A 21,191-nucleotide genomic window follows, 5' to 3' on the forward strand; every position below is an offset into this window, starting at 1 on the left:
TATGGGGACCAAACAATTCATTCCCATTTAAAACAATGTTTTTCTCCCTTAACCTAACCTTAACCCTCACCCTGAAACTAAACTTAGCCCTAAATATAAAGATAACCCTAATTCTAACACTAAACCTAACCGCTAAGCCTGAAAGGCCTTTTTCCTTGTGGGGACCGACCAGTTACGACCAGTTACGACCAGTTACGCTAACTCACACACATATTTATAAAAAATAAATAAATTCTAATGCGTTTAACATCTCTCCTCTTCTCTTCTCTCCTCCCTACAGGTCAAAAAGGAAAGTCCTGGGCCGTAAGGAACCAGGGGACTCGTTCGGCAGCCGCCAGAGTCTGGTCTCCCCAGTGAAGCACAGCACCAGTGGTGGTGACCTCCGAACCCTGACCCTGGGCTCGACCCCGCGCTCCACCTCGCGGAATGACAACTTCATGGCCCTGCTCCAAAAGAAGGGCAGCAAGTCCAGCACGGGAGGGGCCAGAGTCTCTGCTATGGAACTCCTCAAGAGCACAAACCCCCTCGCACGACGTGTCACAGAATTCTCCACCTCGGCGGACGGAGGAGGGGATATGACCACCGGGAATAATGGAACCAGAATGCCTCAGGACCAATGAGAGTTTTTAAACCACTCGTCATCCTCTCTCTCTCTCTCTCTCTCTCTCTCTCTCTCTCTCTCTCTCGTTCTCTCTTATCTCCCGAGAAAGTAGTTTGAATCTAGTTATAGACATTTCGATCAGACTATTGATGGAAGAAAGGGATGTCCAACCAGACCACTCAACCACTGATTGACCTTTTATTAACTGGCCAATGGTTGGTCACAATGGTCATCAAAGGAGTTCTGTTTATCACGCCGTCCGTTCCATCATTAAGGGGTATTATTTTTGGAGGTCTCCTTCAGTCTAAAGGAGAACATTAAGGATTGTTAATGTCATGCTTCAACACACTATTTTTTTTTAAACGAGAGAGAGAGACTATACTAGGGAACGTTTGATTGGATAATAGACCTGGGTACGTCGCAGGCCTGTGCTTGATGGCGACAGATGCCACACTAGTCTTTTGAAGACATGGGGTGAGTGTGTGTGTCGTATTTTCTGTCCCTCGCGCAACAACAACAACAACAACAACAACAAAACTACAACGGTTTAAATCGAAAACATTCCACGGGAAGATTGACAGTTGGACGTGGTACCAAGCCCCGACCCTTTATGTTTGAATGAAAGCACTTTGGCGACTGCCTACCGAGGTAGTTTACAACAACGAGGAAAACAACAACGCCTGTGTCCTCCCTGTTATTCGTTTGTTTATGTTTCTCTTTTCATACATGATAGAAGGCCATATAAATGTACAAAGATATACATACATACCGTATAAACTGAAAAAATCCACTTGAACTGTTCTAACAGACTATGGAGAGCCACAGTGTATAGTAGTACGACTAACAGTAGTAGTATAATAGTACTACACTAGTACTAACAGTAGTAGTACAATAGTACTACAGTAGTACTAACAATAGTACTAACAGTAGTAGGACAGAAGTACTACAGTAGTACTAACAGTAGTAGTATATTAGTACTACACTAGTACTAACAGTAGTAGTACAATAGTACTACAGTAGTACTAACAATAGTACTAACAGTAGTAGGACAGAAGTACTACAGTAGTACTAACAGTAGTAGTATAATAGTACTACACTAGTACTAACAGTAGTAGTACAATAGTACTACAGTAGTACTAACAATAGTACTAACAGTAGTAGGACAGAAGTACTACAGTACTACTAACAGTAGTAGTATAATAGTACTACACTAGTACTAACAGTAGTAGTACAATAGTACTACAGTAGTACTAACAATAGTACTAACAGTAGTAGGACAGAAGTACTACAGTAGTACTAACAGTAGTAGTAGCAGTACTACAGTAGTACTAACAGTAATAGTACTACAGTAGTACTAACAGTAATAGTACTACTGTAGTACTAACAGTAGTAGGCTACTATGTGATACACCTCACAGCACACAACAGGATTAAACTAACTGAAATGAAGGACCGACGCTATGGAATACAATCCCACGAACCCTTACCCACGGATCTCCCCGCACTGCCGTCAGAGTGTGTGTGTACTTGCGTGCGTGTGTGTGTGTGTTTGTATACAGGAAATGATAACCAAACACAGCAAGGGAGGTGTAAAAGATGGAGGGCACAGAATTGAACCCTGTGGATCTTTCTTAACAGAGAGTATGATACAGGGTTGGGTTTATTTAACAGGGTTTAGACTGGTTTCTGTTAGGACCAAAGGACTGCCATAAACAGACCAGTGGAGACGTGTGTGTGTGTGTGTGTGTGTGTGTTGTGTGTGTGTGTGTGTGTGTGTGTGTGTGTGTGTGTGTGTGTGTGTGTGTGTGTGTGTGTGTGTGTGTGTGTGTGTGTGTGTGTGTGTGTGTGTGTGTGTGTGTGTGTGTGTGTGTGTGTGTGTGTGTGTGTGTGTGTGTGTGTGTGTGTGTGTGTGGGGACAAGGGCTTCATTTATCCGCCCTAAGGAGAGGATTAAGTGGTCTGAATCATGTGGCTGTAGTCTTTGGAGTTTTGGAACTGAGAGAGGATTCTGGGCCTGAGGGGATTCCGGAACTGTGATTAGAACCCACTTTTCTAACAACCATCACAAAACAAACAGAGACCGTCCAGGAATACAGCTAACCATCCATCGGCCATATTGAAAAATGCATCACCCTCTTCTCTCCACGTGTTTTTTTCTCATACTGTCCGTTTTGTGCAGGGGTGATGCCGCAGACTTTTCCTCTCGTCCACTCTCCCTCTCTTCTCGTCCACTCTCCCTCTCTCTCGTCCACTCTCCCTCTCTTCTCGTCCACTCTCCCTCTCTTCTCGTCCACTCTCCCTCTCTTCTCGTCCACTCTCCCTCTCTTCTCGTCCACTCTCCCTCTCTTCTCGTCCACTCTCCCTCTCTTCTCGTCCACTCTCCCTCTCTTCTCGTCCACTCTCCCTCTCTTCTCGTCCACTCTCACTCTCTTCTCGTCCACTCTCACTCTCTTCTCGTCCACTCTCACTCTCTTCTCGTCCACTCTCACTCTCTTCTCGTCCACTCTCCCTCTCTTCTCGTCCACTCTCCCTCTCTTCTCGTCCACTCTCCCTCTCTTCTCGTCCACTCTCCCTCTCTTCTCGTCCACTCTCCCTCTCTTCTCGTCCACTCTCCCTCTCTTCTCGTCCACTCTCACTCTCTTCTCGTCCACTCTCACTCTCTTCTCGTCCACTCTCACTCTCTTCTCGTCCACTCTCCTCTCTTCTCGTCCACTCTCCCTCTCTTCTCGTCCACTCTCCCTCTCTTCTCGTCCACTCTCCCTCTCTTCTCGTCCACTCTCACTCTCTTCTCGTCCACTCTCACTCTCTTCTCGTCCACTCTCCCTCTCTTCTCGTCCACTCTCACTCTCTTCTCGTCCACTCTCCCTCTCTTCTCGTCCACTCTCCCTCTCTTCTCGTCCACTCTCCCTCTCTTCTCGTCCACTCTCCCTCTCTTCTCGTCCACTCTCCCTCTCTTCTCGTACACTCTCCCTCTCTTCTCGTACACTCTCCCTCTCTTCTCGTCCTCCTTCCTGGCAGGAACACATGCTCCATCTGTCTCTCTCTCTCTCTCTCTGCCCATGGAGTAGCCCCCTCCTCTTCTCATTTCTTCGCCCTCCCCTCATCCCTCCCTCCGTGCCCCTCCCATTCTTTCTGTGCATCTGAGCTTCACGCTCACAGACGACACAGCCTGAATGTCAATGAAAGGAAAGAAAAGGACGCCGCGTTGATATCGTGTTCAAGAGTGCTATGTTCAACTTCATCTTTCGATCCAACCCTCTCTGTCAAAAATACAAATGTTTTAAAAAAATGTATCCTTCTGTTGCATTGTGCATCTGTCCCTATATCCAGACCAAACCAACCATCCATGTTACAGGGAAAACAGGAGGGTGGATTGTGTGAAAGAACTCACAAGAGACGGATGGAAAAGGGACAGTGCGTATGAATGTCTGGATGTGTACTTAAAAGGAAAGGATAGTGGACTTCTGGACCCACTGAGACTGTGAACACGGATCTTAACCCATCCTCCTTTCACCACACTTTTCCAGAACCATTACATTGGGGCTGTGCAAACCCTGGTGCTATTAAGCTACAGCGCCCCCCTGTGGATGAAGAGAGGGAGCACACCATGTAAGACTACTGCTCTGTCCCTCCAGCAACAACACGGAGACGCAACGACTCCAGATGAATATCTGGATGCTCTTTTTGTTATATCGGTCATTCAGGAAACCAGAACAACAACGACGACAACTTATAAAGACAATGAAAAGAACGAGAGAAAAAAAAACCTATGTAAATGAACACGTTATTAATAAATAGTCAAGTGACGCCTGTTTTAAATATTTAGTGAATGGAACTACATAAAAAAAAATAACTATGACAAAACTCAGTGTTAGTTTGCCTTGTAGTCTGGCGTGATGTTTAACCTTCTGTGTTTTCTACATAGAAATATAATTACTAGAATGGACACCACTATTTAAGTCAATGGGGCCATAATGTCAAATTCCTATGGTCAGAGGTTCTATGCCCATTCTACTGGTTATATTCTATGGATTTCAGCTACCTTGATATTACACTCCCTTTGAGGTATGCAGAGTTGTTACTCTTTCTGTTCTGAAGTACTGTAGTTATTATGGTTACTACGGTAATACTGTATACTATGGTTACTACAGTCATATACTGTGGTTATTACGGTAATACTGTATAATATGGTTACTACTGTCATATACTGTGGTTATTACGGTAATACTGTATACTATGGTTACTACAGCCATATACTGTGGTTATTACGGTAATACTGTATAATATGGTTACTACAGTCATATACTGTGGTTATTACGGTAATACTGTATAATATGGTTACTACAGTCATATACTGTGGTTATTACGGTAATACTGTATAATATGGTTACTACAGTCATATACTGTGGTTATTACGGTAATACTGTATAATATGGTTACTACAGTCATATACTGTGGTTATTACGGTAATACTGTATACTATGGTTACTACAGTCATATACTGTGGTTATTACGGTAATACTGTATAATATGGTTACTACTGTCATATACTGTGGTTATTACGGTAATACTGTATACTATGGTTACTACAGCCATATACTGTGGTTATTACGGTAATACTGTATAATATGGTTACTACAGTCATATACTGTGGTTATTACGGTAATACTGTATAATATGGTTACTACAGTCATATACTGTGGTTATTACGGTAATACTGTATACTATGGTTACTACAGTCATATACTGTGGTTATTACGGTAATACTGTATAATATGGTTACTACTGTCATATACTATGGCTGTTACAGTAGTGGTCGTCACTATTCCTACTATTACTACTCTTGGCTGTACCCTTATATTGTTCATAAAACACAGGTACAACGATAGAGAGAAAGAGGGAGAGAGAGAGAGTTGAAACAAATGTAAGCAATAGATAGATGACTTAGCCCAAGACCGATGATGAGGCAGAAACACATTTTCACACACCAAGGCTAAATACTCACTAAATATTGTAACTCTCAATCCAGTTGCAGATTCCAGCTCTAGCCACAGAAATGGTTGCGCAGTGCTACACACACACACACACACACACACGAAGAAATACAGATTTGTTCAGTAGCCTACAGTTGGCACATACAGTGATTTATTATAGTGGGTTCCAAACTCCAATCAACCATGTCTAGGAATGTGGTAGAGTATTACAGAGTATGGGAGCAGAAGAGAAAGAGGTATGAGGATAGGGGGGAGGGGGGGGGCGAGGGAGAGAAGGTGGATAACATTTCACGAGTGGATATATCACTCCTCTGAAAGAGGGGATCACAGTTGGGTTAATACAAGTTCTGTCCATCGATTTATTATTTACTTTCTTTCCTTCTTTCTTTCCTTATTTCCTTCTTTCTTTCCTTCCTTATTTCCTTCTTTCTTTCTCTCTTTCTTTTTTCTCTCTTTCATTCTTTCTTTCTGTCTTTCTTTCTGTGATAAGGGCAGCTCTTAAAGCTTTCCCCAAACTCCCCACAGAACAATAAAAATCTAGAGAGAGGGAGAGAAGAAGAGAGAGGGGGAGAAGAAGAGAGAGGGAGAGAAAAGAAGAGAGAGGGGGAGAAGAAGAGAGAGGGAGAGAAGAAGAGAGAGGGGGAGAAGAAGAGAGAGGGAGAGAAGAAGAGAGAGGGGGAGAAGAAAGAAATCTAGCCCCATAATTTTCCCTCACCACATTACCTAACCAATGCAGGAAAAACTCAGGGTCCAAGTTATAGGCTATGAGAAACAAATAGCATATAACTCTCAGGCCCAGAGTGTTTCCCGGTCAGGTCATGTGGTCAGGAAAAACTCCTGTCCCTAAGTATAATGAGTATAACCGATAATTAGTTGTACAGCAGTTAAACTGCTGACAGTACTCTCTGTATGTATAGGACCAGGACAATAATAATGTTGTATTAAGTTAAAAGACACACACACAAAAACACCCACGAAACAAGATGAAGTTTGTTTAGGCTACTCAAATAAAGAGAGAGAGAGAGAGTTCTTGGAATTATTCTATTTTTGTTATTTCTCATTGGAAGGACATATTAAAAACTCTACTGCATATATGATTATTATTATGATAATTATCAACAACCTCAGTTTTCAGATCCAGCAGTGTGGTTTATGTAGCTGTTGGTTTGAACACATGCAGCTATGTATGTCTTGCCAATGTGATTCAAATTATTATATCATTCAAATAAATTATTTTTCTTGCTTAACACTGATTTTGTCTATTGAATTTTTTCTGACTTGGGGTGTATTCATTAGTGCCCACCATGGCAAAACGGTAGCAAAGTGTTTTTGCCATGGAAATGAATGTCTCTTATTGAACAAGTTCAGGTTAGTCCCTCCTCATTTCAGTCGTTTGATTCATTTAGTTCCTAGAGAATACAAACGACCCTGTTATCATATCTGTGTTTCCTGAATGAAAGAACATTGCTGGTGATAGCAAAAAAGAAATCTATGATCGGTACAAGACAAATGAAAAGTCATAACTTGAGAACTGCTTTGATTTCATTAGCGTTTTGCCTTTTTCAATCACCAAAAACTGAGCAACAATTAATATATATTATAATATATTCACATACACTATTTACATTCATATAACCCTACTGTGTTTGGGTGTGTTCACTTTCTTCTCCAGTCTGCTTCAGACTGTGTAGTTAAACCTCTCCAGTCTGCTTCAGACTGTGTAGTTAAACCTCTCCAGTCTGCTTCAGACTGTGTAGTTATACCTCTCCAGTCTGCTTCAGACTGTGTAGTTAAACCTCTCCAGTCTGCTTCAGACTGTGTAGTTAAACCTCTCCAGTCTGCTTCAGACTGTGTAGTTATACCTCTCCAGTCTGCTTCAGACTGTGTAGTTAAACCTCTCCAGTCTGCTTCAGACTGTGTAGTTAAACCTCTCCAGTCTGCTTCAGACTGTGTAGTTAAACCTCTCCAGTCTGCTTCAGACCGTGTAGTTAAAACCTCTCCAGTCTGCTTTAGACTGTGTAGTTAAAACCTCTCCAGTCTGCTTCAGACTGTGTAGTTAAACCTCTCCAGTCTGCTTCAGACTGTGTAGTTAAACCTCTCCAGTCTGCTTCAGACTGTAGTTAAACCTCTCCAGTCTGCTTCAGACTGTGTAGTTATACCTCTCCAGTCTGCTTCAGACTGTGTAGTTAAATCTCTCCAGTCTGCTTCAGACTGTGTAGTTAAACCTCTCCAGTCTGCTTCAGACTGTGTAGTTAAACCTCTCCAGTCTGCTTTAGACTGTGTAGTTATACCTCTCCAGTCTGCTTCAGACTGTGTAGTTAAACCTCGCCAGTCTGCTTCAGACCGTGTAGTTAAACCTCTCCAGTCTGCTTTAGACTGTGTAGTTAAAACCTCTCCAGTCTGCTTCAGCCGGTGTAGTTAAACCTCTCCAGTCTGCTTCAGACTGTGTAGTTAAACCTCTCCAGTCTGCTTCAGACTGTAGTTAAACCTCTCCAGTCTGCTTCAGACTGTGTAGTTAAACCTCTCCAGTCTGCTTCAGACTGTAGTTAAACCTCTCCAGTCTGCTTCAGACTGTGTAGTTAAACCTCTCCAGTCTGCTTTAGACTGTGTAGTTAAAACCTCTCCAGTCTGCTTCAGACGGTGTAGTTAAACCTCTCCAGTCTGCTTCAGACTGTGTAGTTAAACCTCTCCAGTCTGCTTCAGACCGTGTAGTTAAACCTCTCCAGTCTGCTTCAGACTGTGTAGTTAAACCTCTCCAGTCTCAAGATGATGGACTAGAGAAGTTATCCATTTATCAATAAATATATAGCCTAGGTTTCATTGTAGTTTTTCCTACATCCAATGTATTCATACATTAAATATATAATTTACATTCCTAGATTCCTTGCCATGTTTAATTAAACGGTAGCTATGTTTTCTTACCTCTGTAGTGAACAGAGTCTGCCTCAGACGGTGTAGTCTTGTGTAGTGGTGGTAGTGTGTCTGTATTTCAGACTTGTGTTGTGGTGGTAGTCTGTATTTAAAACAGTGTAGTCTTGTGTATTGGTGGTAGTGTGTCTGTATTTCAGACTTGTGTATTGGTGGTAGTCTGTATTTAAAACAGTGTAGTCTTGTGTAGTGGTGGTAGTGTGCCTGTATATCAAACTGTGTAGTCTTGTTGTGGTGGTACAGTGCCTTGCGAAAGTATTCGGCCCCCTTGAACTTTGCGACCTTTTGCCACATTTCAGGCTTCAAACATAAAGATATAAAACTGTATTTTTTTTGGAAGAATCAACAACAAGTGGGACACAATCATGAAGTGGAACGACATTTATTGGATATTTCAAACTTTTTTAACAGATCAAAAACTGAAAAATTGGGCGTGCAAAATTATTCAGCCCCCTTAAGTTAATACTTTGTAGCGCCACCTTTTGCTGCGATTACAACTGTAAGTCACTTGGGGTATGTCTCTATCAGTTTTGCACATCGAGAGACTGACATTTTTTCCCATTCCTCCTTGCAAAACAGCTCGAGCTCAGTGAGGTTGGATGGAGAGCATTTGTGAACAGCAGTTTTCAGTTCTTTCCACAGATTCTCGATTGGATTCAGGTCTGGACTTTGACTTGGCCATTCTAACACCTGGATATGTTTATTTTTGAACCATTCCATTGTAGATTTTGCTTTATGTTTTGGATCATTGTCTTGTTGGAAGACAAATCTCCGTCCCAGTCTCAGGTCTTTTGCAGACTCCATCAGGTTTTCTTCCAGAATGGTCATGTATTTGGCTCCATCCATCTTCCCATCAATTTTAACCATCTTCCCTGTCCCTGCTGAAGAAAAGCAGGCCCAAACCATGATGCTGCCACCACCATGTTTGACAGTGGGGATGGTGTGTTCAGGGTGATGGGCTGTGTTGCTTTTACGCCAAACATAACATTTTGCATTGTTGCCAAAAAGTTCAATTTTGGTTTCATCTGACCAGAGCACCTTCTTCCACATGTTTGGTGTGTCTCCCAGGTGGCTTGTGGCAAACTTTAAACGACACTTTTTATGGATATCTTTAAGAAATGGCTTTCTTCTTGCCACTCTTCCATAAAGGCCAGATTTGTGCAATATACGACTGATTGTTGTCCTATGGACAGAGTCTCCCACCTCAGCTGTAGATCTCTGCAGTTCATCCAGAGTGATCATGGGCCTCTTGGCTGCATCTCTGATCAGTCTTCTCCTTGTATGAGCTGAAAGTTTAGAGGGTCTTGGTAGATTTGCAGTGGTCTGATACTCCTTCCATTTCAATATTATCGCTTGCACAGTGCTCCTTGGGATGTTTAAAGCTTGGGAAATCTTTTTGTATCCAAATCCGGCTTTAAACTTCTTCACAACAGTTTCTCGGACCTGCCTGGGGTGTTCCTTGTTCTTCATGATGCTCTCTGCGCTTTTAACGGACCTCTGAGACTATCACAGTGCAGGTGCATTTATACGGAGACCGTGCTTCTACACCTGCATTGCTTGCTGTTTGGGGTTTTAGGCTGGGTTTCTGTACAGCACTTTGAGATATCAGCTGATGTACGAAGGGCTATATAAATAAATTAGATTTGATTTGATTACACACAGGTGGATTGTATTTATCATCATTAGTCATTTAGGTCAACATTGGATCATTCAGAGATCCTCACTGAACTTCTGGAGAGAGTTTGCTGCACTGGAAGTAAAGGGGCTGAATAATTTTGCACGCCCAATTTTTCAGTTTTTGATTTGTTCAAAAAGTTTGAAATATCCAATAAATGTAGTTCCACTTCATGATTGTGTCCCACTTGTTGTTGATTTTTCACAAAAAAATACAGTTTTATATCTTTATGTTTGAAGCCTGAAATGTGGCAAAAGGTCGCAAAGTTCAAGGGGGCCGAATACTTTCGCAAGGCACTGTAGTGTGTATTTTTATTTCAGACTGTGTAGTCTTGTGTAGTGGTGGGAGTGTGTCTGTATTTCAGACTGTGTAGTGGTGGTAGTGTGCCGGTATTTCAGACTGTGTAGTCTTGTGTAGTGGTGGGAGTGTGTCTGTATTTCAGACTGTGTAGTCTTGTGTAGTGGTGGGAGTGTGTCTGTATTTCAGACTGTGTAGTCTTGTGTAGTGGTGGGAGTGTGCCTGTATTTCAGACTGTGTAGTGTTGTGTAGTGGTGGGAGTGTGTCTGTATTTCAGACTGTGTAGTCTTGTGTAGTGGTGGGAGTGTGTCTGTATTTCAGACTGTGTAGTGTTGTGTAGTGGTGGGAGTGTGCCTGTATTTCAGACTGTGTAGTCTTGTGTAGTGGTGGGAGTGTGCCTGTATTTCAGACTGTGTAGTGTTGTGTAGTGGTGGGAGTGTGTCTGTATTTCAGACTGTGTAGTGTTGTGTAGTGGTGGGAGTGTGTCTGTATTTCAGACTGTGTAGTGTTGTGTAGTGGTGGGAGTGTGCCTGTATTTCAGACTGTGTAGTGTTGTGTAGTGGTGGGAGTGTGTCTGTATTTCAGACTGTGTAGTGTTGTGTAGTGGTGGGAGTGTGTCTGTATTTCAGACTGTGTAGTCTTGTGTAGTGGTGGGAGTGTGCCTGTATTTCAGACTGTGTAGTGTTGTGTAGTGGTGGGAGTGTGTCTGTATTTCAGACTGTGTAGTCTTGTGTAGTGGTGGGAGTGTGCCTGTATTTCAGACTGTGTAGTGTTTTGTAGTGGTGGGAGTGTGTCTGTATTTCAGACTGTGTAGTCTTGTGTAGTGGTGGGAGTGTGTCTGTATTTCAGACTGTGTAGTCTTGTGTAGTGGTGGGAGTGTGTCTGTATTTCAGACTGTGTAGTCTTATGTAGTGGTGGGAGTGTGTCTGTATTTCAGACTGTGTAGTCTTGTGTAGTGGTGGTAGTGTGCCTGTATTTCAGACTGTGTAGTGGTGGTAGTGTGCCTGTATTTCAGACTGTTTAGTGGTGGTAGTGTGCCTGTATTTCAGACTGTTTAGTGGTGGTAGTGTGCCTGTATTTCAGACTGTGTAGTGGTGGTAGTGTGTCTGTATTTCAGACTGTGTAGTGGTGGTAGTCTGTGTTTCGCTCAGATTAAAATGTATAACTAGAGGGAGGGTATTTCTTTAATAAACTGAGTTCCACAGAGACAGCTCATTATTAAAATCCAAAACAAACTTACGTAACATAGGGTTCATCCCAAATGGCACCCTATTCCCTACATAGTGCACTACTTTTGACCAGAATCCTATGGGCTCAGGTCAAAAGTAGTGCACCACATAGGGAAAATGGTACCGTTTGGGACATGCATCTGAGGACTATGGCCCTCGCTGTAAGAACCTACTGGAGTCTGTTGCCACCTAGTGGAAATATCACTCAAGGACATCACACTGGATCTAAAAGTTACTACGCTTTCATTGATGCAGTCCTGATCCTAGAATTCAAATTCCATGGAATTGGCAGCAGTTGGAATGTTGAATGTTGAAAATCCCTCCTGTATGATGAAAGTGTTCGCAGTCAAAATATTAAAAATATATGTTATACATGACCATTAGCGGCAGGTATCTTAGTGGAGCGTTGGTCCAGTAACCGAATCCTCAAGCCGACAAGGTGAAAAATGTGTCGATTTGGCCTTCAGCAAGGCACTTAACCCTAATTGTTCCAGGGTCGCTATTGAATGGCAGACCCTGGCCGTGACCTCACTCTCCAAGGAATACATTAAAAATACATTAATACACACTTGTACATGTGTGAAATAGGACAAATGCAAGCACCCACCAAATGATTATGATTTATTATTATTATTATAGATACATCATGACACAAATACTAATGCTATTTGCAATGGAAAATCCCAGTAATCACAGAATGAACTAATGCAATACAGGCTATTCTGTGCTATTCTGGGTTTTTCATTTTTGACCTGTAATCTTAAATTGTTTTGCTAATGAATAATCTACCCCTCCCTAATCCAGCTACTGCAGTATCATTATGATACGATATACAGTGGGGCAAAAAAGTATTTAGTCAGCCACCAATTGTGCAAGTTCTCCCACTTAAAAAGATGAGAGAGGGCTGTAATTTTCATCATAGGTACACTTCAACTATGACAGACAAAATAAAAAATAAAAAAATCCAGAAAATCACATTGTAGGATTTCGAATGAATGTATTTACAAATTATGGTGGAAAATAAGTATTTGGTCACCTACAAACAAGGAAGATTTCTGGCTCTCACAGACCTGTAACTTCTTCTTTAAGAGGCTCCTCTGTCCTCCACTCATTACCCGTATTTAATGGCCCCTGTTTGAACTTGTTATCAGTATAAAAGACACCTGTCCACAACCTCAAACAGTCACACTCCAAACTCCACTATGGCCAAGACCAAAGAGCTGTCAAAGGACACCAGAAACAAAATTGTAGATCTGCACCAGGCTGGGAAGACTGAATCTGCAATAGGTAGAAATCAACTGTGGGAGCAATTATTAGGAAATGGAAGACATACTAGACCTGTTACGGCTTTCTTCCGTTGAAGGAGAGTCGGACCAAAATGCAGCGTGGTTAGTTCGATACATGTTTAATGAAAACGAATACGAACAATACAAAAACAACAAACGGAAAATGTGAAAACCTATACAGCCTGTTTGGTGAATACAAACACACTGAGACAGGAACAATCACCCACAAACACACAGTGAAACCCGGGCTACCTAAATATGGTTCCCAATCAGAGACAACGAGAATCACCTGACTCTGATTGAGAAAGCCCAGCACTGAGAGGAAGCCCAGCACTGAGAGGAAGCCCAGCACTGAGAGGAAGCTCAGCACGGTAGTTGGATCCGGCAGATCCTGGCTGACTGGCGGATCTGGAAGAGTCTGGCTGACTGGCAGATCTGGAAGAGTCTGGTTGACTGGCAGATCTGGAAGAGTCTGGTTGACTGGCAGGTCTGGAAGAGTCTGGCTGACTGGCAGATCTGGAAGAGTCTGGCTGACTGGCAGATCTGGAAGAGTCTGGCTGACTGGCAGATCTGGAAGAGTCTGGCTGACTGGCAGATCTGGAAGAGTCTGGCAAATCTGGAAGAGTCTGGCTGACTGGCAGATCTGAATGCTCCCTGTAGGCTGGCAGCTCTGGCTGCTCCATGCAGACTGACAGCTCTGGCTGCTCCATGCAGACTGGCAGCCCTGGCTGCTCCATGCAGACTGGCAGCTCAGGCTGCTCTATGCAGGCTGGCAGCTCAGGCTGCTCCATGCAGGCTGGCAGCTCTGGCTGCTCCATGCAGGCTGGCAGCTCTGGCTGCTCCATGCAGGCTGGCAGCTCTGGCTGCTCCATGCAGACTGACAGCTCTGGCTGCTCCATGCAGACTGGCAGCTCTGGCTGCGCTGAACAGGCAGGAGACTCCGGCAGAGCTGTAGAGGAGGAAGGCTCTGGCTGCGCTGAACAGGCGGGAGACTCCGGCAGCCCAGGAGAGGAGGAAGACTCTGATAGCGCTAGACAGGCGGGAGACTCCGGCAGCGCTGTAGAGGAGGAAGGCTCTGGCAGCGCTAAACAGGCGGTAGACTCCGGCAGCGCAGGAGAGGAGGAAGACTCTGATAGCGCTAGACAGGCGGGAGACTCCGGCAGCGCTGGAGAGGAGAAAGGCTCTGGCAGCGCTGAACAGGCGAGGCGCACTGAAGGCCTGGTGCGTGGTGATGGCACTGGGTAGAGGACATGCACAGGAAGCCTGGTGCGGGGAGCTGCCACCGGAGGACTGGTGTGTGGAGGTGGCACTGGATAGACCGGACCGTGCAGGCGCACTGGAGCTCTTGAGCACTGAGCCTGCCCAACCTTACCTGGCTCGATGCCCACTCTAGCCCGGCCAATACGAAGAGCTGGTATGTACCGCACCGGGCTATGCACCCGCACTGGAGACACCGTGCGCTCCACAGCATAACACGGTGCCTGCCCGGTCTCTTTAGCCCCCCGGTAAGCACAGGAAGTTAGCGCAGGTCTCTTACCTGGCGTAGCCATACTCCCTGTGAGCCCCCCCCCCCCAATACATTTTTGGGGCTGACTCTCGGGCTTCCATCCGCGTCGCCGTGCTGCCTCTTCATACCAGCGCCTTCGCCGCTTTCTTCGCCTCCAGTTCTTCTTTGGGGCGTCGATATTCACCAGGCTGTGCCCAGGGTCCCTCTCCGTCCAATATTTCCTCCCAAGTCCAGAAGTCCTTTGATCGCTGCTCCTCACGATAAACAGGGGGAGTTGGCTCAGGTCTGAACCCTGACTCTGCCACACTCTCCCTGAGCCCCCCCCCCCCCCAAGACATTTTTGGGGCTGACTTTCTGGCTTCTTTCTGTGCCACCGTGCTTTTCTCTTCAACTCCATTCTCCTATAGCCCTCTTCGCACTGCTCCAGCGAATCCCAGGCGGGCTCCGGCACTCTCTCTGGGTCGACCGCCCACCTGTCTATTTCCTCCCAAGTCGTATACTCTATACTCTTGCTGTCCATAACGTCCTCCCATGTCCATTCCTCTTTTCGCTGCTGTTGCTGTCGCTGCCTGTCATCACACTGCTTGGTCCAGTTGTGGTGGGTGATTCTGTTACGGCTTTCTTCCGTTGAAGGAGAGTCGGACCAAAATGCAGCGTGGCTAGTTCGATACATGTTTAATGAAAACGAATACGAACAATACAAAAACAACAAACAGAAAATGTGAAAACCTATACAGCCTGTCTGGTGAATACAAACACACTGAGACAGGAACAATCACCCACAAACACACAGTGAAACCCGGGCTACCTAAATAGGGTTCCCAATCAGAGACAACGAGAATCACCTGACTCTGATTGAGAACCGCCTCAGGCAGCCATAGACTCTGCTAGAAAACCCCCACTAAGCCACAATCCCAAAACCTATGAAAACCCCCCATACATAAACACAACATAAAATAAACCCATGTCACACCCTGGCCTGACCAAATAAATATAGAAAACACAAAATACTAAGACCAGGGCGTGACAAGACCACTGATAATCTCCCTCGATCTGGGGCTCCACGCAAGATCTCACCCCGTGGGGTCACAATGATCACAAGAACGGTGAGCAAAAATCCCAGAACCACACGGGGGGACCTAGTGAATGACCTGCAGAGAGCTGGGACCAAAGTAACAAAGCCTACCATCAGTAACACACTACGCCGCCAGGGACTCAAATCCTGCAGTGCCCGTCTGAAGTTTGCTAGAGAGCATTTGGATGATCTAGAAGAAGATTGGGAGAATGTCATATGGTCAGATGAAACCAAAATATAACTTTTTGGTAAAAACTCCACTCGTCGTGTTTGGAGGACAAAGAATGCTGAGTTGCATCCAAAGAACACCATACCTACTGTGAAGCATGGGGGTGGAAACATCATGCTTTGGGGCTGTTTTTCTGCAAAGGGACCAGGACGACTGATCCGTGTAAAGGAAAGAATGAATGGGGCCATGTATCGTGAGATTTTGAGTGAAAACCTACTTCCATCAGCAAGGGCAGTGAAGATGAAACGTGGCTGGTTCTTTCAGCATGACAATTATCCCAAACACACTGCCCGGGCAACAAAGGAGTGGCTTCGTAAGAAGCATTTCAAGGTCCTGGAGTGGCCTAGCCAGTCTCCAGATCTCAACCCCATAGAAAATCTTTGGAGGGAATTGAAAGTCCGTGTTGCCCAGCAACAGCCCAAAAACACCACTGCTCTAGAGGAGATCTGCATGGAGGAATGGGCCAAAATACCAGCAACAGTGTGTGAAAACCTTGTGAAGACTTACAGAAAACGTTTGACCTCTGTCATTGCCAACAAAGGGTATATAGCAAAGTATTGAGATAAACTTTGTTATTGACCAAATACTTATTTTCCACCATAATTTGCAAATAAATTCATAAAAAATCCTACAATGTGATTTTCTGGATTTTTTTCCCTCATTTTGTCTGTCATAGTTGAAGTGTACCTATGATGAAAATTACAGGCCTCTCCCATCTTTTTAAGTGGGAGAACTTGCACAATTGGTGGCTGACTAAATACTTTTTTGCCCCACTGTATGTGTGCCAGTGTGTAAAAATATGGTATAACATACAAATGACAAAACATTATAGATTACCTGAGGTTACGCAGGTCGGAAGTTGATCCGTGTGTGTGTGTTACTATTTATCAGGGTTCAGTAGGCTAAAAGTGATTACCAACTCCGTCTCACTCTCGCAGGCAAGCACACACACACACACACACACACACACACACACACACACACACACACACACACACACACACACACACACACACACACACACACACACACACACACACACACACACACACACACACACACATATGGACAGTAGGACAGACTGACAAGAATGCACGCCCCAGGGCTAAACTGCCAAACTCCACGTTTCCTGTTTCTGACAGCAAAGAGCGCACAGTGCGTTATCTGTCACAGAACACACATACACACACACATATACACACACACTCTTTCTCTCTCACACACACATCCAGCGGCCACAACAGCAGCGGGCACAGGAAGAACTGAGTGCTATCTTCAGAGAGATAGAGAGAAGCAGGAGAGAGAAAGAGAGAGAGGGAGTGTGTGTGTGAGAGAGAGAGAGAGAGAAAGAGGGGGGGGACCACACAACAACAACCTCATACTGGGCTCAAGCTGTCTCTTGACTGATGGACAACTCCACACATCAACAGTTGCAGTTACTGTCTAAGCATTGAGAGAAGGAGAGGATAGAAAAGAGAGGAGCGCTAAAGAGAAGAGAGTCAAGGAGGAGCACCTCAGTCCCCTCTCCGAGGAGAAGAAAAAAAAAGAGTTTTTAGTCACTGATGGAATATTTTCTTCAGTGATGCAGATGGAGCAGCCTGTGCGGCAGGACATGCAGTTCTACTACGTGGTAAGTCTGTGTGTGTGCGTGCGGGTGCATGCACATGTATGTGTTTCTGTGTGTGTGTGTGCGTGTGCGTGCCACACTTTCAACCAAAAGTAGTGCACTACATAGAGAATAAGGTGCCATTTGGAATAAGGCTATGTTTGTCCTCCTTACTCAGTACACTTGATCATGTTCCCTTTGGTCTCGTTTCCTTATGGCTCTTCGCTCAATTGAGCTCAATAAACTTCAGGGTCACTTTAGTTGACCTTTGGAACAATATTACTATATTGCTGGCAATTGTGAATGACTGAACTTCTCACCGTCATTCTTACATTGTGCGTTAGTGCTAACCGCCATGTTACAGTAATATTGAAAGGAGAAAACCGCTTTTGCAGCTTGTGTTTGTGTGTTTATAGAAGTAGGACAAGGGGTTTTATATTACTATATCAATACAGTGAAATATACAGTAACTAAAGTACTTTTACATTAAGGTTAATGTATTTAAAGTACAGTGCCTTGCGAAAGTATTCGGCCCCCTTGAACTTTGCGACCTTTTGCCACATTTCAGGCTTCAAACATAAAGATATAAAACTGTATTTTTTTTGTGAAGAATCAACAACAAGTGGGACACAATCATGAAGTGGAACAACATTGGATATTTCAAACTTTTTTAACAAATCAAAAACTGAAAAATTGGGCGTTTACATACACCTTAGCCAAATACATCTAAACTCAGTTTTTCACAATTCCTGACATTTAATCCTAGTAAAAATTCCATGTCTTAGGTCAGTTAGGATCACCACTTAATTTTAAGAATGTGAGTAGAGAGAATGATTTATTTCAGCTTTTATTTCTTTCATCACATTCCCAGTGGGTCAGAAGTTTATATACACTCAATTAGTATTTGGTAGCATTGCCTTAAAATTGTTTAACTTGGGTCAAACGTTTCGGGTAGCCTTCCACAAGCTTCCCACAATAAGTTGGGTGAATTTTGGCCCATTCCTGCTGACAGAGCTGGTGTAACTGAGTCAGGTTTGTAGGCCTCCTTGCTCACACACGCTTTTTCAGGTCTGCCCACAAATTTTCTATAGGATTGAGGTCAGGGCTTTGTGATGGCCAATCCATTTGACTTTATTTTCCTTAAGCCATTTTGCCACAACTTTGGAAGTATGCTTGGGGTCATTGTCCATTTGGAAGATGCATTTGCGACCAAGCTTTAACTTACCGACTGATGTCTTGAGATGTTGCTTCAATGTACCCACATAATTTTCCACCCTCATGATGCCATCTATTTTGTGAAGTACACCAGTCCCTCCTGCAGCAAAGCACCCCCACAACATGATGCTGCCTCTCCCGTGGTTCTTGGTTGGGATGGTGTTCTTCGGCTTGCAAGCCTCTCCTTTTTTCCTCCAAACATAACAATGGTCATCATGAACCAGACTTGTGGAGGTCTACAATTTATTTTCTGAGGTCTTGGCTGATTTCTTTAGATTTTCCCATGATGTCAAGCAAAGAGGCACTGAGTTTGAAGGTAGTCCTTGAAATACATCCACAGGTACATCTCCAATTGACTCAAATGATGTCAATCAGCCTATCAGAAGCTTCTAAAGCCATGACATACTTTTGTGGAATTTCCCAAGCTGTTTAATGGCACAGTCAACCTAGTGAATGTAAACTTCTGACCCACTGGAATTGTGATACAGTGAATTATGTAAATGATGAATTATGTGAAATAATCTGCCTGTAAACAATTGTTGGAAAAATTATTTCTGTCATGCACAAAGTAATGTCCTAACTGACTTGCCAAACTATAGTTTGTTAACAAGAAATTTGGGGATTGGTTGAAAAACGAGTTTTACTGACTCCAACCTAAGTGTATGTAAGCTTCCGACTTTATGGGATGCATCGTAGTTTGTGTTTACTAGTGTTTTAACAACCTCAGATCGTCCCTGAGGGAGTTCCAATGATATGAACTCATTCATGTATTTATGGTTCAGTGAAGGGAATGACCGCATGCCACCGCTCGTTGTGGAGAGGGGATGAAACGATGCCCCTTCTGAAAGTAATCCTCTCACATCGTCACATACAGCTTACCCCTGACTCGTGAAGTCCCTTCACTTTCTTCAAGAGTTTATGTGTGTTTGTCTAACCCTCAACCTTCCACCATTGACATACAATGCAATCTTTTCTTTTTTTGAGGGGGGGGGGGGAGGTGCAGTCGACTGTGGTATTTTGGACACAGTAATAGCAGAATAGCTGCAGTCATACTGCACTGTAACTGCGATCACACTGCAAAATTACTGCAGTAAAACGTTTTTGTTTTTGTTTTGGACTGCACTCTGACTGCAATCTTCTTTTGTAAGGGTTCTTTTTAGATTCGCGTCTGGAGCATCTGTCTTAGAGCGTCATTTAACCCGGGGATTACAACACACATAGTATTCTTCCTGGCAGACAGGCAGACAGATACTTTACCGCTGAGACGTGTTGTTTCTAGATTAACCAGTAATCTGCCATAGCTAAATCCATCAAGATGGAGTATTGTTTTCACTCTGCAATAATCTGCTGTTTTTATTGGTATGCACTAAACGTTCAATCTGGAATTGTGTGTGTGTGTGTGTGTGTGTGTGTGTGTCAATATTTGACGTCCGTTGCTGGTGGTTAGGATATTGCCTAACGTCTTGGATGCTCAACAGTATAATGAGCACCATATGCTAATGGAAGGAAGTGGGGAGGAAGGGAAGGATGGAGAGAGTAGGAGAGAGGTGGAGGGAAGGAGACAGAGGGAGAGCGTGAGAGAGATAGAGAGAGAGAGGTGGGATGGGGTCGGATGAAGGGAGTGTGCGATGGAGGGATGGAGGGAGTGGTGGAAGAAGGGACAGGCGGAGATGCCGGAGTGAAGGGAGTGAGGCGGAGGGAAAGATGGAGGATGGAAAGAGGGGTGGAGTGAGGGGTCGAGGTGGGAGAAGGGAAGTGGCATTATGCAAGGAAGAAGAGCGAGAAGGATACTGTACCGTATGCATCCCTTCATTAGCGTGATTGCAATCCTACTCATTTAATGGATGGACAGCAACCGTCTCACTTCCTGTTTCTTCTGGTTCTTACTCTGTTCACTGTGTTTATTCTCTCAGACAATCAAGTTGCTTTCTAATTGTGTTATGCGATAACCTCTCTCGCTATCTAATAGCTACGTAATGTCTTTCAGTGTTGACAACATAATAGGCCTACAATCATATTGACATAATGCAACATAATATTGATTGCCCTCCTAACTGAAGTGGACATACTAATCTAACCAGGTGGTCTATTTTTTTGTATTCACTGCTCTCTTCCAACTCTATTTATGGTATCAGAAGAAAACTCAAAGCTGTACTATACTATACTACATAGTATAGCTGTACTATACTATGTACTATACTATGTACTGTACCATGTACTATACTATGTACTATACTATGTGCTACATTACTGTAATGTCTAGATTAGTTGGCTTTGGGCCAGAGTCACCCCACTGAATACTTTCTCAAATTGAAATGAGCGTAAATCTACCTTTTCCTGTCACCCTGAGAAAACGTGGCAGTGGAGCCGGATGGAGAGAGGGAGAAAGAGACGGAGGAATCTCTCAAGAGGTAGGAAAAGAGGAAGGAAAAGTTGAGGTTTGAAAAATATTCCTACCAGCTGACGTCAATAAATCAACCATCTACTCAAATGTACGACTCTACTGGGCTGGATACCTCTTCTTGATTTAGTGCTAACACGCACGCACACA

The 21,191-nt window shown here is 43.9% G+C and overlaps 2 protein-coding genes across 4 annotated transcripts in view; both read left to right on the plus strand.

The window, feature by feature from the left end:
• Positions 1 to 6,846, plus strand: part of LOC109896350 (NHS-like protein 2) — a 144,337-nt gene extending 137,491 nt beyond the window's left edge. For both annotated transcript variants that reach the window (XM_031832078.1, XM_031832079.1), the window contains exon 9: positions 281 to 6,846. In XM_031832078.1, coding sequence (XP_031687938.1) covers positions 281 to 620 — 340 coding nt within the window. In that variant the 3' untranslated portion in view covers positions 621 to 6,846. The remainder of the gene's footprint in view (positions 1 to 280) is intronic.
• Positions 6,847 to 17,026: 10,180 nt separating this feature from the next.
• Positions 17,027 to 21,191, plus strand: part of LOC109896878 (rho GTPase-activating protein 6) — an 84,730-nt gene continuing 80,565 nt past the window's right edge. For both annotated transcript variants that reach the window (XM_020491307.2, XM_031832081.1), the window contains exon 1: positions 17,027 to 17,449. In XM_020491307.2, coding sequence (XP_020346896.1) covers positions 17,402 to 17,449 — 48 coding nt within the window. In that variant the 5' untranslated portion in view covers positions 17,027 to 17,401. The remainder of the gene's footprint in view (positions 17,450 to 21,191) is intronic.

This window comes from Oncorhynchus kisutch, linkage group LG9, assembly GCF_002021735.2.
Source record: "Oncorhynchus kisutch isolate 150728-3 linkage group LG9, Okis_V2, whole genome shotgun sequence".
In the NCBI taxonomy this organism is placed as follows: Eukaryota; Metazoa; Chordata; class Actinopteri; order Salmoniformes; family Salmonidae; genus Oncorhynchus; species Oncorhynchus kisutch.